This window comes from Catharus ustulatus, chromosome 1, assembly GCF_009819885.2.
Source record: "Catharus ustulatus isolate bCatUst1 chromosome 1, bCatUst1.pri.v2, whole genome shotgun sequence".
Taxonomy (NCBI): domain Eukaryota; kingdom Metazoa; phylum Chordata; class Aves; order Passeriformes; family Turdidae; genus Catharus; species Catharus ustulatus.
In genome coordinates this window covers 351,395-377,052 of record NC_046221.1, presented here as the reverse complement: position 1 = coordinate 377,052, position 25,658 = coordinate 351,395, and the positions used below count along the sequence as shown (strand labels likewise).

The window sequence follows — 25,658 nt, the reverse complement described above, 5'->3', positions numbered from 1 at the left end:
GGCACACACGGACCCGCCAGGCCCCGCGGGGGGGTCACACCCGAGTGGGGACAGGCGGGGGGACACGGCGGGGACACGGCAGGGACACACACACACACACACACACGGTGGGGGGGGCAACACGTGTGTCCCAGCGCAGCGGGACCCCCCCGACACACACGTGACGTCCTGGGGACAGGAGTGGGGACACACCTGTGCACACCTGTGCACACACACACCTGTGCACCCCCCAGCGCCCCGGGGCTCGGGAGTAGCAGCAGCAGGAGGAGGAGGAGGAGGAGGAGGAAGAGCAGCACAGTCTGACAGTCCAGGGCAGGGCCCCAGGATGGGATAACGGGGGATCCCAGGGGCCCCCAAGGTCCCCGCTGGCCGCTGGCACCAAGGGCAGTGTCCGTGGGGCAGTGGCCGTGGGGCAGTGGCCGTGGGGCAGTGGCCATGGGACAGTGGCCGGAACCCCCCGCAGGCCAGGCCCGGGGAGGGCTCTGGGGACCCCAGGGCTGGGGGTTCTGTGTCCCCACCTTCCGGATCAGGGCTCCCACGGCCTGGGCTTTGGGGGTCCCACATGCTGGGGACAGGGGTCCTGTGGCTCCGGGGGGTCCCACATTCCGGGGTTGGGGGTCCCAGGGCTCCAGGGGTCCCATGGTCCAGAGCCTGGGATCCTGTGGCTCCGGGGGTCCCAGCTCGTGGCGTCCGGGACTGCCAGGTCAGGGGTCCCACACTCCGGGGTCAGGGGTCCCACACGCCGGGGTCAGGGGTCCCACGCTCCGGGGTCAGGGGTCCCGTGTCCTGGACTTTGGGGGTCCCATGTCCCGGGCTCCGAGGGCGCCGCGGGTCCCGCATTCCGGGGTCGGGGGTCCCGGGGCTCCGGGGGTCCCGCCGCGCCCCGGCGCTCCCATTAGCTGCCGGGGTCGGAGCAGTGTCTCTGGAGCGGGGGGGTCCCCGGGGGGGTCCCCGCGGGCGGGGGCAGCGCCCCGGGCAGGGAGCGGCGCCGCGGCGGGGGCGGCTCCAGCAGCAGCACCACGTCCGGGGGGTCCGGGGCGCGCGGGACCTGCGGGACAGCGGGGTCAGGGGCGGGGGGACACCGGCACCGGGGACTCGGGGTGCCCCCCGTGGGTGACCCCCGGCACAGAAGGGCTGGAGGACACGGCCACGGGCACGGGAGGGCGGAACCCCGAGTCTGGGGGTACCCACGATGGACAGGAAGATGAAGCGATGCCCCCCAAACCGGCCACACCCCGAGTCTGGGGGGCTCAGGGGTGACCCCCACCCACGATGGACAGGAAGATGAAGCGATGTCCCCCCAAACCAGCCACACCCCGAGTCTGGGGGGCTCGGGGTGACCCCCACCCACAGCGGCACAGCCCCGAACCAGGTGTCCCCTCACCTGAGCGAGCGGGCGGATGGGGGTGATGGGCAGGGTGGGGGGCAGCGGCCCCGGGGGAGGCTGGTGCGGGGAGGTCACGGCGCTGTAGGCGGGGGGAACCAGCACCTGGCGCTGCAGCAGGTGCACGATGGAGGAGATGTCCGAGCTCAGCCGGGATTCCAGCCTGGAGCAACCGGGGGGAGCGGGGATGAGACGTGGGACCCCCATCCCTGACCCCCCCGGACCCCCCGCACCTGCCCCGCACCCACCTCAGTGGGGATGGGGAGGATCCAGGTTGGGGTGAGGGGTGCCCCATTCCCCTCCCCAGCCACAGACCCCCAAAATCCCGGACCCCCAGCCCCATCCCTCCCCCCAGGACCCCCATCCCCTGCTCCTGTCCCCCCCATCTCTCAGGTGGGACGGGGGGCTCAGCTTGGGGTGCGGGATCTCCCCTTCCTCCTCCTCCTCCTGCTCGGGGGTCTCCAGGCCCCCTTGGCAATGGGGGGGCTCCCATGGGGTCCCACTGCCCTCCGCCCCCCTCAGGGCCCACCGGAGCCCCCCAGCTTTACCTGTTGAGCTGTTTTTGGAGCAGATCCAAGCGGGATTCCAGGTCGGAGCGCTGGCGGCGGGTCAGGGTCGGGGTCGGATTTGGGGGGGCCCCGTGGGAACAACGGGGCAGCTCCTGGTACTGGCGGCCCCGGGTGTCACCCCAAAAACTGAAGATGTTGGAGACTCCCGAGAAGGCGCCTGGGAGAGGAGAGGGGCGAATGGGTTTGGGGGGAGGGTAAATAGGGGGGGAGGTTTGGGGGATCCAAGGGACCGGGGGAGGTTTGGGGCTTTTCTGAGCCCCGAGGGAGGAGGGGAGGAAGGGGCCGCCCCCCGCCCGAGCCCCCCACGCACCTGAGAGGGGGTTGCAGACATCGCTGCCCCCCCGCTCCTCGGGCTCGGGGGGAGCCGGGGGGGCGCTGCGGAACGGGGACAGCGCGGTGGCCCCCGCGGGGGGCGCGGGGGGCTCCTCCTCGTCACTGGAGCCGCAGCTGGACGGGCTGGGGGGGTCCCACTCGGCCGGGCCTCGGGGGGCTCCGGGGGCTTGGCCCCCTCCGCCGTCCCCCCGCAGCGCCCGGGACTCCCCGGGGCTGGGGGCATCTGCAGGGGACAGGCCGGGGTCAGGGCGGGGTCACCGAGACCCTGGGGTCACCCCGGGGGTCCCGGCCCCCCCCCGACCCCCACCTTTCTCGGGGCGCCGGCGGAAGGAGAGCTTGCGGCGCCGGAGCCGGGAGAAGCCTCCGTCCAGCTCGTCACTGCCCGGGGAGCCGGGGATCATGTTGGTCTGCGGGGACACGGCGGGCACGGTTGGGGGGCTGCGGGCCCCCCCCAGCTTCTTCAGGACCCCCCTGATCTCTCAGCCCTTCACAATTCGTTCAGCGCCCCCTCCCCTGCTCAGGACCCCCACCCAAAATTGCACAGAATCCCCAAACCTGCTCAGGACCCCCACTCAAAATTGCACAGAATCCTCGAACCTGCTCAGGAACTCCCACTCAAAATTGCACAGAATCCCCGAACCTGCTCAGACCCCCCACCCAAAATTGCACAGAATCCCCGAACCTGCTCAGGACCCACGACCCAAAAAAAATTGCACAGAATCCCCGAACCTGCTCAGGACCACCGACCCAAAATTGCACAGAATCCCCGAACCTGCTCAGGACCCCCCACCCAAAATTGCACAGAATCCCCTCCCTTGCTCAGACCCCCCACCCAAAATTGCACAGAATCCCCGAACCTGCTCAGACCCCCGACTCAAAATTGCACAGAATCCCCGAACCTGCTCAGACCCCGCCCTTTCTCAGGACCCTCCCGGCTCGCTCAGGACCCCTCAGCACTGCCCGAATCCCCTCAACCTGCCCCGAACTCTCTCCATTCCCTCAAGCCTCCCAGTTTGCTCAGGACCCCCCCAGTTTGCTCAGGACCCCCCAGCTGGCTCTGAACCCCCTCGTTTGCTCAGGACCCCCCATTCCCACCCCCGTCCCCGGGCCCCCCTCACGTCGCGCAGGTTGAAGGTGATCTCCAGGGTGCCCCAGAAGCGGTCGGAGAACTCGGGGTACATGTCGAGCACCTCGAGCAGGTCCTCCCGCAGGATCTTGTGCAGGTCGCAGTAGGTGAGAGCCCGAACGTCCGCCCGCGACTTGCCGGGCCGGGCGTGCAGGTGCAGCGGCTCCCCGAAGGTGTCGTTCTTACCTGCCGGGGGCGGGGGGGTCACCGGGGGGCTCTGCACCGCCCCGGCCACCCCGAGCTGTCCCTCTGAGGGGGGACACTGCGGGGGATCCCCCGAAGGGAGGGAGGGATCCCTTGGGAGGCAGTGGGGTGTCACCCGAGGAGCACCGGGACAGGGGGTGTCACCCGAGGAGCACCGGGACAGGGGGTGTCACCCGAGGAGCACCGGGACACGGGGTGTCACCCGAGGAGCACCGGGGCGCTCCGGGACAGGGGGTGTCACCCGAGGAGCACCGGGACAGGGGGTGTCACCCGCGGGGCGCTGCCGGGGGCTCACCCAGGATCGCGACCACCACGTCGCCGCGCAGGATCTCGATGGAGCCGCGGGAGATGAAGTAGAGCGCGGTGAGCACGTCCCCGGCGTGCACCAGCGTGTCCCCGGGGGGCGCGTGGGTGGTCTTGAACTTCATGGCCAGCGCCCGCAGGCAGCCCTTGGTGGCCCCGCGGAACGGGGCGCAGTTCTGCAGCAGGCTGCGGTTCAGGTGCAGGCAGATGTCGGCCTGCAGGCACTCGGGGAACCCCTTCAGCACCTGGGGGGGACGGGGAGGGTCACAAGGGGCAGTTTGAGGGGTCCCGCAGGGTCTCGCCGCGTTGGTGCCGATGGCGCTGGTGCGGGACCGGGCGTGCTGGGATCGCTCCCCGAAGAGCAGGAGCGGGGTCTGGGGGGTTTTTGGGAGGCCTGGGCGTGCCGCGGGGTCTCACCGCGTTCATGTCGATGCCGTTGGTGTAGGACCAGGCGTGCTGGAAGTACTCCTCGAGGCGCTGGCGCAGCGGGTTGGGGATCTGGTGGAAGCGGATGAACTCGCGCACCCGCAGCATCTGCGTGTGGTAGCGCGCCGTGCCCGAGTACAGCCGCTGGATGATGGCAGACACGTTCCCGAAGATGCTGGCGTACATCAGCGCTGCGGGGGGCAGGGTCAGGGGGCTCTGAACCCCCAGACCCCCCCAAACCTCCCCAAACCCCCCCCACAAGGCTGTAGGGTGTGGTATGCATCATCATGGAGGTCCCCGCTGTCACTGGGGGAACCCGCCACCACAGGGGTGTCCGTCACTGTGCCCTTTGTCACAGGAGTGTCCCCACCAGCACGGACCCCAGTGCCCATTGTCACAGCGGTCCCCATCACCGCACGGGTCCCCACTGTCACTGATCCCCGTAACTGTGAGGGTTCCCACTGTCGTGGAGGTCCCCATTGTCATGGAGGGCTGTCATTGTCACGGTGGTGCCAAGAGCCACCAGGATCCCTGTCATCAAAGGAATTCTCACATGCTGAAGCCCACTTGTCCTCCAGCACTTCCAAGGCCACCGCTGACCCTGTCCCCAGGTGTCACATCCACAGGGTTTTTAAATCCCCCCAGGGCAGCTGTGCCAGGGCTGGAGAGCCCTTTCCAGGAAGGAATTTTCCCAATATCCCACCTGAACCTCCCTCTCCTCCTGTCCCTGTTCCTGGAGCAGAACCCAACCCTCCCTGTCCCCTCCTGTCAGTTGTGCAGAGCCACAAGTTCCCCCTGAGCCTCCTTTTCTCCTTCTGAGCCCCTTCCCAGCTCCCTCAGCCCCTCCTGGGGCTCCAGCCCCTTCCCAGCTCCATTCCCTGGACAGCTCCAGCCCCTCCAGGGCTCTCCTGTTGGGAGGGGCTGGAGCTGTCCCCAGGATTCCAGGGGGTCCCTCAGCAGGGCCAGCACAGGGGGACAATCCCTGCCCACTCTGGGGCTGGCACAGCCCAGGGGCCATCGGCTCCTGCCCCCCTGGGCACCCCTGGGCACCCCTGGGCACACCTGGGCCCCCCTGGGCACACCTGGGCTCGTGTCCAGCCACTGTCACTGCACCCCCAGGCCCTCTCCCAGGTTTCCAGCCCCTCTGCCCAGCCTGGAGCGTTCCATGGGCCTGGTGTGACCCACAGGTGTCCCCAGATCCCTCTGCAGAGCCTCCTGTCCCCAGCAGAGCCACATCCCACCCACCTGTGTCACCTGAGGTGCCCCTGATCCCCGGAGCACCAGTGAAGGTGTCAAACAGGGCTGACCCCAAAACTGAGCCTGGGGGTGCTCCCACCCCCTCCGTGTGTGTGGGTGCAGGTGGAGGTGTCACACACACCCGCGTGGATGTGCACACAGGTCTACACACACACAGGTGCTCTCACACACAGGTGTGCAGGCACACACACACCCCCTCACATACACACAGGTGTGCAGGCACATGCTCTCTCTCACACACACCCTCACACACACACAGGTATACAGATACACCCTCACACACACTCTCACACACCCACAGGTGTACAGGTACACCCTCACACACACACACACACACACTCTCACACACACAGGTGTGCAGGTACATGCTCTCACACACACACACACACAGAGCTGTGCAGGTACACACACACACAGGTGTGCAGGCACACCCTCACACACACTCTCACACTCACAGGTGTACAGATACACCCTCACACACCCCCTCACACACACAGGTGTGCAGGTACACACCCTCACACACACTCTCACACACACACAGGTGTGCAGGTACACCCTCACACACACACAGACACACACACACACACACAGGTGTGCAGGTACACCCTCACACACACACAGACACACACTCTCACACACACAGGTGTGCAGGTACATGCTCTCACACACACACACACCCTCACACACAGGTGTGCAGGTACACCCTCACACACACACACACACACACTCTCACACTCACAGGTGTGCAGGTACACCCTCACACACAGCCTCACACACACAGGTGTGCAGGCACACACACACAACCTCACACACACACAGAGGTGTGCAGGTACACACCCTCACACACACAGGTGTGCAGGCACACACACACAACCTCACATACACACACACAGAGCTGTGCAGGTACACCCTCACACACACAGGTGTGCAGGTACAGCCTCACACACCCTCACACTCACAGGTGTGCAGGTACATGCTCTCACACACACACACACACACACACACACACACACACACAGGTGTGCAGGCACACACCCTCACACACACACACACACACACAGGTGTGCAGGCACACCCTCACACACTCTAACACACACAGGTGTGCAGGTACATGCTCTCTCTCACACACACACACACACACAGAGGTGTGCAGGCACACCCTCACACACACACACAGGTGTGCAGGTACACCCTCACACACACACACACACACACAGGTGTGCAGGCACATACTCTCATACTCACACACACACAGGTGTGCAGGCACATGCTCTCACACTCACACACACACACACACTCTCACACTCACAGGTGTGCAGTCACACCCTCACACACACACAGAGGTGTAAGATACACCCTCACACACCCCTGACACGCGCCCAGGGCTCCCCCTCCCCGGGCGCACTCACATCCGATGAGCATGACGCAGATGGAGAAGATCTTCTCGGAGTTGGTGTTGGGGGACACGTTGCCGAAGCCCACGCTGGTGAGGCTGCTGAAGGTGAAGTAGAGCGCGGTGACGTACTTGTCCTTGATGGAGGGCCCGAAGCTGCCGTTGAGCGGTTTGCCGATCTGCTGTCCCAGCGCGTGCAGCCAGCCCGTGCGCTGCCCCTCCACGTTGCCGATGGCGTACCAGATGCAGGCCAGCCAGTGGGCGATCAGGGCGAAGGTGCACATGAGCAGGAAGAGCACGGCCGCGCCGTACTCGGAGTAGCGGTCCAGCTTGCGCGCCACGCGCACCAGGCGCAGCAGCCGCGCCGTCTTCAGCAGCCCGATCAGCGTCGTGGTCTGGGGAGCGGCAGGGAAAGGGTTACGGGGGGTGGAGGTACCGCGGGGGTCAGGGGGGATCCAGCCTCACTCTCCACATCGGCAGCCCCACCAATGTCATTGTTTGGGGGTGGGGGGGTCAGCAGTGAACCCCAAAAGGGTGGGGGCTCCCTGTCTGGCAGCAGGTACCTCTGTTCTGGGGGTCTCCCCCTGCCCCAGGTGCCCCCAGGGTGAAGGAAAGGGGGTCCCCAGGGCAGCAGGGGAGGGAATTCCCAGAGTTCCCACAGAAGGTGCCATGAGCCCCCTCCCCAGATCAGCCCCAGGTGCACAGGTGGGCTGGGAAGGACATCCAGGGGGGTTACCCAGCACCCAGGGGACAGCACCCCGCACCCCAACACCCACCCCAGCACTGGGGGCACAGGTGGGACCCCCAAACACAACCCCAGCCCCAAAGCAGCACCGACACATCCCGCGTCCCCATGTCCCCGTGTCCCCGCGTCCCCGTGTCACCTCCTCGGAGCCGGAGCCGAAGATGAGCAGGTCGAAGGGGATGGCGGCCACCATGTCGATGAGGAACCAGCCCTTGAAGTAGTGGATGGCGATCTTGGCGGGGTGGCTGACCACCTCCTCGTTGGAGTTGACGTAGGTGGTGCGGAAGTTGATGAGGATGTCGATGATGAACATGATGTCCACGATGAGGTCCACCACGTTGAGCGGGCTGCACGAGTAGCCGCAGTGGTGCCGCTGCGCCTCCTCCGAGTCGCTCAGCAGGAAGGCGGCCGAGTAGGGCGTGAAGATGGCCGTGTAGATGACCAGCAGCAGGATGAGCCAGTCCCACACGGCCTTGAAGGGGCTGTAGTGCAGGATGGTCCAGCGGTGGATGCGCGGCGCCTGCAGCTTGTACTCGGGGAGCACATCGGCACCCAGGGACAGCACCTGGCCAGGGGACACCGGGGCTCAGGCCTGCACCCCAACACCCCGCAGGATTCACCCCTGTGACCCCAAACCCCAGCCAACGGGGAGCCTGGGACGTGGGTCAGCGCTGGACCCAATGGTTTTTGGGGTCCTTTACAACCTCACTCTCTGGGGTGAGGGGGGACCCCAACAAGGGCAGGGAGGGGTCTGGGGGCTGCAGGGGGAGCAGTGCAGCTGCAGGGCTCAGACCCCACCCTGGGCAGAGGGGGAGATGTGGGTCAGGGCATTGCTCAACACTGGTCCTGATGGTCCTAAAGGTCCTTCCCAAAACCAACAGTTCCGTGACTCTGGGGGTGCAGAGGGACCCCAGCACGGGCGGGGAGGGGTGCAGGGGCACCACCACGAGTGACCAGGGCTGCTGGAGGGGACAGGGGGACAGGGCCCCCCCCACCACAACCCCCTCCTGCCCCACAAACACCACCAGGGCAGTTCCCACCCCACAGACACGATGCCCCAGCTGTGCCCCCCGGCCCTGGCACCCCCTCAGGGGGCACGGCCTCCCCGTGGCACAGATCCCTCCACACGTCCCAGTCCCTCTGCAGGACACCTGGGCATCCTGGGGACACAAGTCTTGGTCATCCTGGGGGTGCCTGGGGTCCATGACCCTGAGGTGGCAGGGGCTGACCCACGGCCCCCCGTCCTGTGCCCCACGGGGGTCACAGCCCCCCTGCCCCCCCGGGGGTCCCTGCATGCCCCTCGTGGGGCTGTTCTGCTGCTGCAGCACAGGGAGGGGATGGCTGCTGTCCCCCCACCGCCCCATCGGCCCCCCCAACCCCGAGGGCACCACTGGGGGGGCCGGGGTGACCCCGTCATGCAGAGCCAGAGCTTTATGTAACCCCCCAAACCCCCCCAAACTGTGCCGAGGACGCAGCCTGAGCCCCCCCAGGCACCGCCGGGTCACGGGTGGGCACAGTGCCCCCCCATGGGGCACGGGTGGGCACAGTGCCCCCCCATGGGGCACCCCCCACCCCCGCCGGGCCCCGGGGTGCAGGGGGGGCCGTACCGGTACCTTCTCCTCCTGGCCGTGCCCGCTGCCATCGCGGCCGAGCCCCAGGCAGGCGCTGCAGAGGGGGACCCCGGGCATGGGGCAGGGCCCGGGGGGGCGCCCGGGCTGGGGGGGGCGCGGGGGATGCACCCGGGAACTCCTGCAGCAGCTGCAGGAGCGCGGGCAGCATCCTCGGGGAGGGGCAGCAGGGCTCAGCCCCCGCCGGCCCGTGGGTGCCAGGGACCCCCGCACCCCGGCCCCGCGCCCATGGTGCGCCCCGGGACCCCCGGCGGCAGCGGGGACCCCCGGCGGCAGCGGGGACCCCCGGCGCGGTGCGCGCCAGCCGCGCTCCGCCGGAGCCGACAGGAATTATTGGGGCGGAAATTTTTCCCAGGCTGCTCCGCTGCTGCTGCCACGGCCACGGCCAGGGAGCCCCCCCGGCCCCCCCATCACCCCGGGGGGACACTGGGGTGGCCCTGGGTGCCCACGGGCCATGCGGCACGAGGTGGCACATGCCACAGGGCACCAACACCTGCTCCAGGTGTGGCGGGGGGAGCAGCTGGCCAGGGCAACGAGCAGGGAGTCAGGGTCACACACACGCCGGGGATGTCCCCCACCCGTGCGCTGCCCGCGGGCTGGGATGCGGCCCCCACCCTGCCAGCGCAGCCAAAACACGGCCCCCAGGGCCACAGGACACGTCACCTCTGTCCCCAGGGGCCACCAGCCCCGGTGGCCACGTGGGGCAGCAGGAACAGCCACGTGGGGGTGGGATATGTGGGGCTGGGACACACGGTGACACTGCTGGGACACACGATGACACGCGGTGACACGGGCACACAGTGCCAGAGACACACGGTGATGGCACTGGGACACATGGTGACATGGGCACACAGTGCTGGGACACACGGTGATGGCACTGGGACACAGAGTGATGGCACTGGGACACACGGTGACATGGGCACACAGTGCTGGGACACACAGTGATGGCACTGGGACACACGGTGATGGCACTGGGACACACAGTGACACACAGTGACACAGGCACACAGTGCCAGGACACACGGTGGTGGCGCTGGGACACACGGTGGCACGGGCACACAGTGCTGGGACACACGGTGGTGGCAGTGGGACACACAGTGACACACAGTGACACAGGCACACAGTGCCAGGACACGCGGTGGTGGCGCTGGGACACAGAGTGATGGCACTGGGACACACGGTGGCACGGGCACACAGTGCTGGGACACGCGGTGACACTGCCGGGACACAGAGTGATGGCACTGGGACACGCAGTGATGGCACTGGGACACACGGTGACAGAGCCGGGACACGCGGTGACAGAGCCGGGACACGCGGTGACACGCGATGACAGCACTGGGACACAGCAGCTCCTGCGTCACAGCCGCCACCCCCTCGCGGGGGATTCCCGAGCCGCCGTGTCCCCACGCCCCGTGTGACGGAGGGTGACACGCCCGGGCTGCGTGCCGGGGGTCCCAGCTCCCCAGGGGGTCTCGGGGGGCCCTGGGGACACGGGGGGTGACAGGTGCCGTGGCACAGAGCTCCCCCCGCCTGGGGGTGTTCCAGGGGGTCCTGGGGGGGACCCCGACCCCAGAGCGCGCGGGGCCCCTCTGGCTGAGGGGGAGGGGCCGGGGGGGACAGCAGGGGAGGGGGGAGGGGGCCGGGGGGCGGCTCCAGCCACCAGCCGCTCCTGCCGCTAAATTTATCGCAGCTGCCACGGCAAAGTGGGACAAATCCCGGCCGGCGGCGTGGGGGGCGGGGGCCAGGGCCTGCAGAACACCCCGGGGGCACTGGGGGTCCCGGGGCCCCCCGGACACCACCCGCTCCTTCCCGAACCCCTCACGGGCTGGGGGTGCACCCACGCCCCCCCGAACTCGCCCCCCCCTAACTGGGGACCCCCCGACCCTGCAGGAGCTGGGGAGGGACGGGGGGCAGGGGACAGTGACCAGGACCCCCACATAGCCACAGCCCCACAACCACACCTGGCAATCCCCCAGAATGCATCCCCTGCCCCACACCTGGCCAGCAGCCCCCGTGCAGCCCTGGCCAGCCCCCGGCGTGCCCCACCGGGGGTGAGGGACTGTCCTGGGGTGCCCGTCCCTGTGCCAGCCCCCCGCACACGAGGGGACACGCAGTCACCCCTTTCCCCCAGCCCAGAATGTCCCCCAGCCATGGGGACAGTCCCACCCCGTCCCCGTGCCAGCAGGACTCGGGGGTGCCATGAAGAGGGGTTGGGGACACCCCGACCCCCCCACACCGGTGGGAACGCCACCCCTGTCGCATGTCAGGACGGGGCCGATATGCGGTGACATCCCGAAGACCCCCGGTGCCGGTGCCACCCCCCCTCCCCGCCCCGACACCCGTCAGTCACGGTGACACAGATGGCGGCGGTGCCGGTGACACGTTCGGCAACACGCGGCGACACGTCCCGCCCTGGTGACGCGTCCCCGACACCTGCGGTGACACCGACACCCCCCGCCCCCCCGGGACACCCGGCGCCGCACCTGCCGCGACCCAGACACCTGCGCCCACGGCGCACCCCAAATACCCGGGCCCGGCACCCCCCGGGGCCCCGAGAGCCCCCCGAGAGCCCCCCGAGAGCCCCCCGACACCCTGACTGACCCCCCCGCACCCTGACTGACCCCCCCGCACGCCCTGTGCACTGAGACCCCCTCCGCCACTGCCCTGTCCCTGCTCCTGCCCAGCACCCGATAGGGACCCCCAGCAGGGACCCCCATCCCTGCTCTGGCACAGTCACTGATCCTCCAACAGCCACAGGACCCCAAATCGTGCCCCAGCACGTACCCAGCACCCACAGGCACCCAACACCAGCACCGGCAGGTCCCCCACACCTGCCCGGGTCCCTCACACCTGCCCGGGTCCCCACACCTGCCCGGGTCCCCCACACCTGCCCTAACACAGGCCCTGGCACCCCCCAGTGCCCCAGCAGGGTGTGAGACCCCCAGATCTCACAAACCTGAACACTGACACCCACCTCGTCACCGCCCCTGAGGTGCTGGGACCCCCGGGGACACCTTCACCAGACGGACACTGACCCCCCATGACATCCCTGTCACCTCGCGGGTGTCACCCAACGTGGCCACCACCAGGGCAGCGCTGGCTACCAGCCAGGTGACACCAGACCACTGTGAGGACACCCCGACACAGGCGACACCCCGACAGCACAGACACCCCGGTGCTGGGGAAGCCCCGCTGTCCCCCTGCCCGCACTGCTGTCCCCCCAGGGTGGCATTGGGTACTCACGGCGCTGAGCTGCGGCGTCGCAGCCCCCTCGGGACCCCCCGACATGGGCACAGGGGACACAGGGCCGCCCCGGGCAGGCAGCGACCGTGGCACCCGCTGCCTGTGGCACCCGTGGCAGGGTGGGGGACAAGCCCCGTGACGGGGTGACGTCCCTGTGGGATGGGGTGACGTCCCCGGGGGGCGGTGCGCCCGCCCCAGCTCCGACCCCTGCCCGGTGACGTTGGCACTGACCCACACCCGCCCCAAAGCCAGGGGCCACCGGCACGGGAACAGCCACGAGGACCGGCTGGGACACGCAGGGGACCACCTGGGACACACTGGGACAAAGCAGAGGCCAGGCCAGCCGCGAGCCATCACCCCTCGCCACGCCACAAGCCACCACAGCTCAGCTGGACACAGCACTGGGCCCGGCCATGGCACCGGGAGGGCAGTGAGGAACCACGACCATGGCACAGGGTGGGCAGTGAGGAACCACGACGGCTCCCCCACCCCGCGGAGGACATCGGGGAGTCCCAGATCCCCCTGAACCCCCGGAGTCGCCCACCACAACCACCGGTGCCTCCCCACTCCAAGCGCGGGGGCACCCCCAGGACCCCACACCCCTCACGGTAGGACGAGCCACAGCACCTCCCTCCCGAAGTGGGGGACACTCGGGGGCTCCTCGGACCCCCCAGCCCCCCCCGCAGCCCCCCAGAACCGCCTGCTGCGACCCCCAGTGCCATCCCCCTGCCCAGGGTGTGCCATCCCGGCGCGGGGCCCCAGCGGGACCCCACATCCACGCACAGCAGGATGAACTGCAGGTCCCTGTTCCCGCCTTGGGGGGAGACCCCCCGACAATCCCAGGGCCACCAAACCCACACGAACACTCCGTCCCCTCCCCCCCATCCCGGCACCCCCGTGCCCTGCGCTGTGGGACAGCAGCGGGACCCCGTTTCCTCCTCGGGGGGACCCTCAGAGCCCCCCAGTGCCCCTCAGAACCCCTTGGTGCCCCCAGACCCCCCGGCTCGACCCTCGCTGTCCCCATGCTCCATCCCCCCCCCCCGCCATGAGGACACCCCTGGGACGCCGCACACGGTGAGGGGACAACGGGACCCCGTTCCCCCAGCGGGGGGGACCCTCCCCAGAGCCCCCAGATCCCCCGGTGCCCCCAGGTCCCCCCGGTGCCCCCAGAGCCCCCCGGCGCGACCCCCGGTGTCCCCCACCCCGCTCCGTTTCCCCCGTGCCGGCGTGGGGACGCCCCCGGGACCCCGAGCCCGTGCGCGGCGGAACGAACCGTGGGTCCCATTTTCCCTCTCGGTGAGGACCCCCGCCCCCCCGTACCTCCTGTGCCACCAGGCTGGACACCCGGACGGCCCGGCGGACCCGGTCCCGCCGCTCCCCGTCGGGGCGGTCGCCGCGGTCGCCGCTGTCGCGCCGCGCGGGGGCCATGGCCGCGCTCCGGGGGTCCCCGCGTCCCCCCGGCCCCGCGCGCGGCAGATGGAGCGGGGCGGGACCCCCCGAGCCCCCCCCGCCGCCCGCCCCCGCCGGGCCCCCCCCGGCTCCAGCCGTCGCCACTCCCCGGAGGAGGGACCGGGAGCGCCCGGAACGGCCCCGCGGGGACACCGGGGCGAGGGGGGGCACGGGGGGACGCGGAACCGGGGTGTTCTGCACCGCCACCCCCGGCCCCGCCGGCAGCTGCCACCCGCAGCCCCCCACCCCTCACGAGGGATCCCCAAAGTGTGACTCGCACAGCCCCGCCCGCAGCGGGACAGGGACGGGGGTGATGACGGGGATGGGGACAGACATGGGGGACAAGGACACTGATGGTGGGGACAGGGACAGTGACGGGGACAGGGACAGTGACGGTAGCGGTGAGCTGGCCCTGGCAGCCCCGGCTGATTCACGGCACCCGGTGTCCCCGTGTCCCTGGCCACTGCCCAGCCCTGGCACTGCGCCCGTCCCCTCCCCGGGCGGGACCTGGGGGGCAGCGCCCTCCAACCCAGCCGGTGCCAGCGGGGCCGGGGGCGGCAGGACTCGTCCCGGCAGTGGGGGGTCCCTGGTGTCCCCAACAGCGATGCACCAGTGACACATTCTGGCTGTGCCCCCTCCAGGTCCCAACATCCCGAGTGGGTCTGGGGTCCCCCAGCCCTATCCTGCCCCACGCAGGGATCCCCCCCAGAACAGACCAGGGGTCCCCGGGGGTCTCATGAGCCGCGGGGATGCCACGGCCACCCCAGCCACGCCAGGCCCCTGTCACTGTCACCCAGCACGCGGTGACCTTGACGGACGCTTGGCTCCGGCCCCGCGGGTGAATCACGGTGTCGCTGCAGGGACACCAGGGACACCCTGTCCCCCAGTGCCACCGACCCGAGTGGGCTGCGTCGTGCCAGAACCGAGGACACCCCCACGCCCCAGTCCCCACATCCCCTGTGTCCGTGTCCCCGGTTCTGTCCGACTGCAGAGCCGGGGCACCCCGAGACTCCCCGGCCAGTGCCCGCCCCGGTGACCGCAGCCGCGCTCCACCGTGTCCCCTCATGGCCCCCGTGCACACGGCGGGGTCGGGAGAGAGTGCAGCGTCACCCTGGCGGCACAATTAATCACCTCAATTAATCACGGCCGAGGCAATCAAGAGATTGCGTGAGGAGCTGTGGGGGCCGGGGATGCGGAGTGAGGGGGGTGTCACCCCACAGAGGGTCCCCCCACCCACCGAGGGCACTGCGGCTGCTCCAGCACCAGCGCGGGGAGCGCCCCGAGCCCCGGCAGCAGGGCCTGGAGCTCCAGGTGGGAGCGGGGCTCCCCACGGGGCCCCTCACGTGTGCGGGCAGCTGCGGGGCCGGGGGCACCCGAGGGGCCCGGGCAGATGCGCCGGGGCCGCTCCGTCCCCCGCCAGCTGCCGGGGACCCCGGGGACAGCCCGGCCGGGGGGGGCTTGGGGACACCGCGGGGCGGGACAGGCAGCGGGTCCCCATCCCGCACAGCCCTCCGGGGATGCCCGGAGCCGCCGACCCCCCCGGATCATTAGCGGGGGGAAGTCAGGGTGCAATTAAGCGGCGCCTCCTGCTCCCGCGGCAGATGGCGGTTACACAACGGGCCGCGGATTAGCGGCCCCTGCCAGCGCCTGGCACCCGGCAGGGACGGCACCGGGGGAGGGGGCACCACGGCACCGGGTCGTGGCAGCCCCCTGAATCTCGCTGGGAGCCCCCTGGGGACTGTCCCGGACCCGACTGCCCCCAGCCACGGCACCCACTGCACCACAACACCGCAGTCACAAACCCTCGGACAGTCCCCTCAGCGCCACCTGGTCACTCTGACACCACGGGGACACTTTTGGCATCACCTGGACACTTTGGCACCACTCAGCCACCTCCAGCACTGCCTGGACATCTTGTCACTGCTCGGACACTTTGTCACTGTTTGGCCATCTTGGCACAGCCTGGCCACATCATCACTGAAATTTCCCGGGTGCCTCGGTACATCCCGGCCATCCCTGCACCACATGCCACCTCTGGCACCAGTTTGGCACCTGGCATCACCTGGCCACCCCCAGCAGCACCTGGCCACCATGGCATTTCCTGGTAACCCTTGTCACCACTTGGCCATCTCTGGCATCTCCAGTCACCTCCAGCATCACCCAGCCAGCTCAGCACTCCAACCTCGGGGCCCTCCACAGCCCCCAGGGCCTCACCCGTGTCCCCCCGCCCCCCCGGCAGGTCTCACCTGTGTGACCTTCTCGGTGACGTTGTGGGTGCGGTCGCGCAGTTTGGTGGGGGCGATGATGGGGCGGGGGGCCGGGGCCGGGGCCAGGCGCCCCCCCGGCTGCAGGTCCATGAAGTTGAGGGTGATCTGGGGGATGCGGCCGATGGCCCGGAACCGCGCCAGGTCCGAGTCCGACGTGGAGTTGAGCAGCGCGCTGCGCACAGCGGCCACCGCGCCTGCGGGGACACACTGTCACTGTCCCTGTCCCACGGCACGGGCGGCTGTCACCGACCCTGCGTCTCCAGGGCAGGTCCCACAGCTTCCCACGGCTCCTGGGGCAGGGCCCTTGGTCCCTGGGGGGATCCCGCAGCTCCCAGGGTTGGGGTCCCACAGCAGGTGAAGGGACTGCAGGGCCCCAGGGCAGGGGAGACCCCCGGCCACGGTCCCCGAGGGACCTGCGGAGCTGCTCTCAGTTGCCTGTAATGCCATTGTAACAATTGTCCCTTATCTTAACAGCTTAACGAGCTCTGGGGGCAATGAGGCGATTCCCGGGGGGATTGCACGCTGTGGCTCAGGGGGCTGCGGGATGGTGGCCCGTGGTGGCCCCTGGTGGCCGTGGGGGTGGCGGAGGGGGCCCAGCCCCTGCTGTGGGGTAGTGGTACGCAGGGTCACCAGCATCCCTGGCTGCCCCGATGTCCCCAGCACTGGTGGCTGTCCCCGTGCCGGTGTGGCCGTACCGGTGCTGGAGCCGCGCTGCAGGCCGGTGCTGGCGCTGGCGTGGCGGCTGTGGCAGCGCTTGTCCCCGTCCCCCTTCATGGCCTCGATGTCATCGACGGACGAGGCCCGGCGCAGGCTGCGGAGGCTCTCCCGGGACCGGCGCTCCCGGGACCGGCTCCTGGCCAGGCTGTGGTTGGCGAAGGCCAGCGCCAGGCGCTCCGCCCGCGGGGACGACTGTGTCACCGGCGGCTCAGGGTCCCCCATCAGCGCCGCCTCATCCTCGGGACGGTCCCCGGCACCGGGCTCCAGCGAGGACGAGGCGTCCTCAGGGCCCGAGTCGCTGGCAGGCAGGGCCGGCTCCACGGCCAGCGGGTCCATGACCCCCGGGTCCACGACCACCACGTCCGGCGGCTCCGGGGGCCCGGGGGGCAGCGATTGGCGGCTGCCCGTGAGCGCCAGCAGCTTCAGCCGCAGGGACCGGCTGCGTCCTGGGGCAAGGACAGGCCCGGGGTCAGGGCTGGGCCTGGGGTCGGGGTCCGGATCCAGCTCCAAATCCCCGCCACGGTGCTGCTTCAGCCACAGGGGTCAGCTGTGCCCTGGGATTTGGGGCTGGGGTCGGGGCAGGGTGTGACCCCCTCCCCATGGTGCTGCCCACCCTCCCCATGTGCCCTACAGAGACACCTGGGACACGGGGGCAGCAGGACATGGGCTGACAGCAGCCCGGTGGCATTGCCCCCATTGCCCCTGCAGGAGCCCAGCAGGAGGGGGTGACCCGGTGTCCCTGTCCCCCACACCTGGGGTGACCCGGTGTCCCTGTCCCCCACACCTCGGGGTGACCCGGTGTCCCTGTCCCCCCACACCTGGGGATGTCCCTGTCCCCCCACACCTGGGGATGGCCCGGTGTCCCTGTCCCCCACACCTGGGGTGACCCGGTGTCCCTGTCCCCCCACACCTGGGGATGTCCCTGTCCCCCCATACCTGCGGGGCCCCAGGGGGCCGGGGTGACCCAGTGGTTGGTGCTGGGGGCCGGGGCCTCCCCGGGCTCGGGCTCCCTCACGGCCTCGAAGTTGAGGATGAACATGATGACGGTGCCATCCTCGTTCTTCACCGGCACCACGTCCACCAGGCACGGGAAGGAGCTGCCTGTGGGGAGAGGGGTCAGTGACATGGGGGGATGGCCCCAAATATCCTGGGAGACACGGCCCCTGTCCCTGCTGGGCACCCACTCCTGGGGAGCTCCCACTCGTGTCCCCCAACACTGACTGCACCACACAGCCCCACTGCAGCTGCACCACGGGGGAAACTGAGGCACGGAAGGGTGGCGGTGTCCCCTTCCCCCCCAGATGTGGTGGCCGTGACTGTGCGTGGGCAGCGCGGCCGGGGGGGCCTCGGGGGGCTCTGGGGGTGCCGGGCAGGGCTAAGCCGCTCAGAACTCGTTAACAGCTGTGGCGTTAATCCGGTGCCACAGCTGGGGGTGGGGGGAACTGGGGGTGATCAGGACAGCCCGGGGCAACCTCTGGGGGATGGGGGGGCATCCTGCTCACCCCCGGAACCCCTCACCCTCAGGGGACCCCCGGGGGACACACGTGGGTGACGCCAGGGGGACACACGTGGGTGACGCCGAAGCGCTGACCCCCCCCGTGGCGGTGTCCCCCCGGCTGGCGCCGGGCCCGGCAGCCTGGCAGGCGAGTGCCAGCTGGCACTGTCCCTGCGCCCGTGCCCGCGGCGGGGGGATTCCCTGGCACGCGTGGGGCCGCGGGCCCGGAGCCAGCACCGTGCGGCACAGGGTGGCCCCGGGCTACCGCGGTGTCCTCGGCGAGCCACCGCCGCGAGGGGATTAGTGCCACCGGCATGCGGCCACCGCTCCAGCCACCCCCGCGGAACCGAGAGGCCCCCGGTGTCCAGCTGCCCGGGGCGGGGGCCACGGGGGCACCCCTGGGGTGGGGACAGTGGGGGGACCATGGTGGCAGAGGGGATACACCCCCCTTGGCTCCCTCACCCCAAGCGCACCTCCCACCTCCCCGCACCCCAACACTGCCAGGGACCCCCAAAGCGAGGAGACCCCCCCGGCCCCCCCATGCCCGCACCCCTGCAGCGAGGACCCGCCTGCACCCCCAGGCTCGCAGCCAGGCTGGGGACACCCCTGTGGCACAGGGGACCGCCACACCCCGCGGTGTCACAGCGACAAAGCCCCGATCCCGCCCTGCACCAACCCCGGGGGCCACGCACGGGGGTCCCCAAGGGCCACAGCAGCACCTGGGGGTGTCTGTGCCCGCTCCCTGTCCCCCGTGGGGTCCCCGAGGTGTCCCTGCGGGCACAGGTGCCCCGCGGGCCCCGTGACCTCCCCGCGTCCCCGGCTCCACAAACAACACGTCGCGAAGACAAATGGCTGCAGCAGCGGCGGCTCCGCGGCGGCTCCGCGGCGGCTCCAGGGACCGGGACACCGCGCCGGGGACTGGCACACGCCAGGGGCTCGGGCTGGGGGCTGCAGGGGGGCGGTGGGCACCACGACACGACCCCGAGGGTACCCGAGGGATGGCAGCGATGCCAGGAGCGCCGGGGATGCCAGAGCCACCCGCAACAGTGCCTGGGGGGGCCCAGGGCAGTGAGTGGCACCCCCCAAAACACCCTCCGTGCCAGCCCCACGGTGGCTGGTAGCACCAGCACGGCGGTACAGGAGGAGACAGCCGTGGTGGCATCCCTGCAGCCCCCAGGGCCAGCGCCCACCCAGCAGCCTCCGGCCACGGGGCCCAGCAGGGCGAGCAGGACACCCCAAATCCAGGGCGGACCCACTGCCAGGGGTCCCACCCCCGATCCCAAGGGACAGCCAGTCCCCATGGACTGTCCCCAGAGCCCTCATCACTCCCCTCCATGGGCCCCACAGAGGCTCCCAAGGGCTGGCAGGGGCTGGGACCCCTCATCCCGTCTGGGAAGCCCCTGTGCCACCTCTCCCTGCAGCACTCAAGGGCTGGTAAGGGGTGAGACCCCCACACCCTCAGGGGACACAGCTGGGGGTGTCAAGGTCTCTGGGGACCCAAGGAAGGCCCCAAGCAGGAGCCCCATTTCCCCCACCCCTCTGGCACAGCCAGCAGATGATCAGTGTCACCGTATCGAGGGGACACCACGGGGGGCACCCATGTCCACACCCAAAGGGCACTGGGGCACGCCAGGCAGAGCCCCCGCAGCAGGAGGAGAGTCCCAGGGCCGGGACTGGAGCCTCTGGCCCCAGCCCACCTCCCAGGGCTCCTGGGGCCGCGCCGGCTCTGCACGGCGCTGTGGCCGTGCTGGCAGCTGGCACCAGCTTTGTTTACTCCAGCACCGGAACCGGGGCCGTGTGCCCGGAGCTGGGACAGCTGTGGTGACAGCCGGGACACCTGGCACTGGCACGAGGCCACGGTGAGGGGAAGCACCGCCACTCCCCGGGCCTGTGGGGCGCAGCTCCCAGCTCCTGGCACGGGGACCCCCGGCATGTCACCTGGTTATTCCAGACCCCCAGCGGGGATGGTGGCACTGTGATGTCCCACTCCTCCCTTGTCCTTGCTGTGGGTGACACGGCCTTCCTGCATCCCCCAGCCCCTCTTTGGGGATCTCTGCACCCCACAGCCCCGGACCCACAACGCGTGGCTTCCTGCGGCCCCACCCGGGGGCCACCACGGCCAGGAGGGGCTGAGGACTCGCAGGGCGCCGGTGCCCACCTGGGTGCCAGGCTCCCACCGTGCCGGGAGCCATCACGGTGCTGGAGAGCACTGCGAGCCCCCGGGGGTGGCAGGGCCCCTTGGGCTCCCACCTGTGCCAACAACTCCTGCCACCCAGGCGTGTCCCCTCGCCTGCTGTCCCCCTGTCCCCAGCCCAGCGTCCCCAGGGGGGTCCGTACATCCTTGTGGTCGAAGCAGATCTCCTTGTGCTCCCACACCCGCTCTCCCCAGTGCGCCCCTCCTGTCCCTGTGTGTCCCTGCGTGTCCCTGCTGTCCCCCGCTGTCCCCCGCGCCCACAGGGGGGTCCGTACCATCCTTGCGGTAGAAGCAGATCTCCACCTTGCGCTCCTCAGCGCCCAGCAGCGCCTGTGCGATCTGGGCGGCGGCGCGGCGCTGGGTGCGGGGCCCGTGCAGGAAGTCGCAGGTGCTGGGCTGCTGCATCACCTCGGCCCGCGAGTACCCGCAGAGCCGGCAGAACCCCTCGTTGCAGTAGATCACGGCGCAGTTCTCCACGCGCGCGTTCCCGATGATGAACTTGCGGCCTGCCGGGAGAGGGGATGGGGGTCAGGCAGAGCTCCCCCGGCCCAGCAGCCCACAGGGAGGGTCCTCCCCACCCATCCCCGGCTCCGGGTTTCCCAGGGACAAGCATTTCATGACTCATCCCGCTCGCTCCCCAGGGACCCCCTAAGCTGGTGGTGTCACCGCCGTGGGGACCCCAGAACTGTGGGGATCCCACCGTCACAGGGACCCCATAACCACGGGGGCCCAGGGGCTCCCAGAACTGCGGGGACCCCGTCATCACAGGGACCCCACAACTGCAGGGACCCCATCATCACAGGGACCCCACAGCAGCAGGGACCCCACAGCAGCAGGGACCCCCCACCATGGGGACCCCCACCATTGCAGAGACCCCTTAGGGACACACACACCATGGGGACCCTGGGACCCCCCCCACCACTCCCTGAGGGCTGAGGCTCAGCCAGGCCAGACCCCCCGACCACAGCCTGTCCCCCAGCAGGGTGACACCCCCAGCCCGACCCATGGGGCAGCACTCCCCCCCCATCACTGCCCTGTCCCCAGCCTGGGGGGTGCTGAGGGCCTGACCCCAGAGGGGGGCTGGGAACCTCCAGATTTTCAGTCCCCGCAGGTCTCCCTGCACCAGCTGCTGGGCACTGCGGTGAGGGGCATCGGCCAGGTGGGACCCCCAGACTCCAGCAGCCTGAGCCGGTGGTGGGGGCTCCACCCCTCGGGGACCGTGGGCAAGCCCCTGTTCCGGCACCCCAGAGCCAGGGGCTGCTGGAGGACAGGGTGGGCAGCAATACCCCACCAATCCCCATCACCCCAACCCCATCTGGAGCTGGGGAGTCCCGGACGCCAGGGCGAGCAGTCCCTCCTGGCTGGGCTTGTCCCTGTCACCCCAAACTCGCCCGGGGCTGGGGCAGGCGCAGCCCCTCCCCAGCTGGGCTTGTCCCCATCGCCTCAAACTCAGCCGGGAACACAGTCCCCTCACTCCCTTCCCCACCTGGTGCTCCCCGGTGTCTCCCAGCCCCCTCCCCGGGCGCTCCCCCCGCGCGGTTCCCCCTCGGGGCCCCCAGGTCCCGCCCCGGCTCCCCCCCGCCGCCAGCGCCCCCCACTCACTCTGCCCCTCGAACTTGCGGATGATGGTGTCCAGGAAGGTGTTCTGGGGGGCGACGTGCCCCCGCCGCACCGGCATCGTGCCGGGCCCATGGGCAGCGCCGGCGGGGCGGGGGGGCCGGGGGCGGGGGGGCCCCGCGCCGCGGGGGGTCCCGCTGCCCTTGAGCCAAGGACGGCGCCGCTCCGGGGGGGCCCGGGCAACGGGGGGGCCCCCCCGCCCGGGGCCGGACCCCGCCCGCCCCGGCGCGGCGCGGTGCTGCGGGGCCGGGGGGGTCCGGGCCGGGGAGCCGGAGGGGGGCGGCGGGGGAGCCCCCCCGCTCTACCCGCCCGGTGCGCGCCGCGCCATCGGCCTTATTTAGTCACGGAGCGGCCGGGGGGGAGCGAGCCCCCGCCCCGCGCGCTCCGCGCCGCTCGGAGCGGGTCGGAACGCTTCGGCTCCGTTCGGAGCGGCTGCGCTGAGCTGGGCTCGGCTGGGCTCGGCCGGTTCGGTTCGGCGGGGGTCGGCCCGCTTCCGTTCGGTTCGGCTCGGTTCAGCTGGGTCGGCTCGGCCCGGCCTGGCCCGGCCCGGCTGAGCTCGGGCGGGCTCGGCCGGGTTCGGCGCGGTTCGGCTGGGCTGGGTTCGGCTGTGCTCGGCTGCACTGAGCTCGGCTCAGCCCGGCCCACGTTCGGCTAGGCTGGGGCGGGCGCGGCCCGGCTGAGGCGGGCCGAGCTGGGTTGAGCTCGGTTCGGCTCGGCTGGGCTGGGCTGGGCTGGGCTCGGGCGGGTCCCTGCGCTCGGCCCGGCCCGGCCCGGCGGGCCCTGCGTGTTGACAGCGGGGCGGGGGCGGGGCCAGCGCGGGCGCAGCCAATGGCCGCGGGGGGGCCCGGGACCCCCGCCCCGCCCCGCCCGGGGGCGCCCAGCGCGCCCCTTGGCCCCGCCCCTCGGCCCCGCCCCGGCCCCGCCCACAGCGGCAGGGCCGCGCCCCCTCCCCCCGGATCCCCGCCGACCCCGGGCCCCCCCGACCCCCGGGGACACCCCGGGCCCTGCCCTCCTCTGCTGCGAGGACACACACCCGAACAGGTGCGACACGGGGACACCGCGACATGAGGCCACCGGGACATGGGGACATGGGGACATGGGGACACTGGGTTACCAGGACAACAGGACAAGGGGACGCGGGGACACTAGGACACGAGGACACCAGGAGGCAGGAACACAGGAACATGGCGACACCGGGACACGAGGACACCTGGACATGAGGACATGGGGACACTGGGACATGAGGACACCTGGACATGAGGACATGGGGACATGGGGACATGGGGACACTGGGTTACCAGGACAACAGGACAAGGGGACACGGGGACACTGGGACATGAGGACACCAGGAGGCGGCAACACAGGAACATGGGGACACCGGGACACGAGGACACCTGGACATGAGGACGCTTGGTTACCAGGACACTGGGACATAGGGACACTGGGACATGGGGATATGGAGACCCTGGCACACCAGGACACGGACACAGGACAGTGGGACGCTTGGACACAGGGACAGGGGGCCATGGGGGCAGTAGCAGAGCTTCCAGCACAGCCCCAGCTGGGAGCCTCCCAGCCCCGGTCCTACCATCCTGGCCCAGCCTAATCCTCTTCCCAGTCTAGTCCCAGTATCAGCCCCAGTGCCAGTCCAAGACCAGCCCTTGTCCTAGGCCCGATCCCAGCCTAATTCTAATCTCCGTCCAGTCCTAATTCTAGTCTCTGTCGTAGTTCAAGTTCCCGTCCCACTCCTAGTCCTGTCCAGTCCCAATCTCAGACCAGCCCTCATCTCGTCCCTGTCCTGTCCAGTTGTGGTCTCAGTCCCAATCTCAGTCTAGTCACAGTCCCAGTTAAACCCTAATCCCAGTCCTCCTTCCGCTCCAGTTCCAGTCCAGTCTGGTCCCAGTACCAGTCTCCATCCAGTCTAAATCCCAGTTCCAGTCCAGTCCAATCCAGTCCAAATCCAGTTCAAATTCCAGTGCTAGTCCACTTCCAGACCAGTCCAGTTCCTTCACAGTCCAGTGCAATCCCAATCCACTCCAAGTCCATATCTGGTCCAGTCCTGGTTTCAGCCGCAATCAAAAATCAGTCCCAGTCCAGTCAGGGTCACAGCGCTGTCCCAGTCCAGACCAACCCCAGTCCCAGCCGTGGTTCTGCTCCCACTTCAGCCCAATCCGCTCCCAGTTCTCTTCCAGTCCTGGTGCCAGTCCTGCTCAGAGCCCAAGTCCCAGTGCCAGCCCAGCACGGCTCCAGCCCAGTCCCAGTCCCAGTCCCGAGCCTGGCTGATCCCGGTCTCTGTCCCAGGTGCTGAAAATGGCGCCGGCCCCGGCCCGGCCCCGCTGCGGGACCGCGACCGCAGGGACCGACCGGTGACCGGACCCGAACGGACCAAGAGGGCCCGAACGGCCCCGAACGGACCGGGTGAACCAGCCGGTCTGACCGGACCGGCTCTGCCAGCTGGACCCGAGCAGATCAGCTCAGTCCCGACCAGACCGACTGGACCGACCCGCTCCGAGCAGCTTTGAACGGGTACGGAGGAGCCCGGACGGACCCAAACGGGCGCGAACGGACCTGAACGGATCGACTAGGCTCGACCGGACACAAATGGACGGACCGGACACAACTGGACCGACCGGACACAAACGGATGGACTGGGCTGACCAGATCGCCCAGATCCGACCAAAAGTGAACAGAGAGGAGAGCGAGCAGAGCTCAGCCGAGCCGGCGGGGGGCTGTGGGGAGGGGGGCTGAGGGATACGGGGGCTATGGGGAGGGGGCTGTGTGGTACGGGGTATGGGGCGGGGGGCTGTGGGGTACGGGGGCTGTGGGGCGGGGGGCTGTGGGGTATGGGGGCTGTGGGGAGGGGAGCTGTGGGGTACGGGGGCCGTGGGGAGGGGGGCTGTGGGGTACGGGGGCTGTGGGGCGGGGGGCTGTGGGGTATGGGGGCTGTGGGGAGGGGAGCTGTGGGGTACGGGGGCCGTGGGGAGGGGGGCTGTGGGGTACGGGGGTCGTGGGGCGGGGGGCTGTGGGGTACGGGGGCTGTGGGGTACGGGATATGGGGCGGGGGGCTGTGGGGTACGGGGGCCGTGGGGCAGGGGGTTGTTGGGTACGGGGGTCGTGGGGCGGGGGGCTATGGGGCTGCAGGAGGCCGTGGGACACGGGAGGCTGTGGATTTGGAGGGGCTGTGGGGCGGGGGGAGCTGAGAGAGGGGTCAAGGCCCCAGTCCCGCCCCCCGGGCAGGGCAGACAATCGGGTGGGCGCTTTGTCGTGACAGACAGGCCAGTCCCGCCCCACGGTGCGTGGGGGCGGGG

At 70.0% G+C, this 25,658-nt stretch overlaps 1 protein-coding gene across 1 annotated transcript; it reads right to left on the bottom strand.

Moving 5' to 3' along the window:
* Positions 1-895: 895 nt before the first annotated feature.
* KCNH2 (potassium voltage-gated channel subfamily H member 2) lies at positions 896-22,440 on the bottom strand. The gene is made up of 15 exons (XM_033067780.1): positions 22,336-22,440; positions 21,009-21,239; positions 17,981-18,145; positions 17,023-17,490; positions 16,307-16,521; positions 7,880-8,305; positions 7,012-7,390; positions 4,337-4,536; positions 3,912-4,164; positions 3,405-3,598; positions 2,594-2,693; positions 2,264-2,509; positions 1,933-2,110; positions 1,385-1,547; positions 896-1,048 (listed from the first exon to the last, which is right to left on the bottom strand). Exons 1-15 carry the CDS (start codon positions 22,409-22,411, stop codon positions 896-898), a joined length of 3,447 nt encoding a protein of 1,148 aa, XP_032923671.1. The 5' UTR covers positions 22,412-22,440.
* Between the last annotated feature and the right edge of the window lie 3,218 nt (positions 22,441-25,658).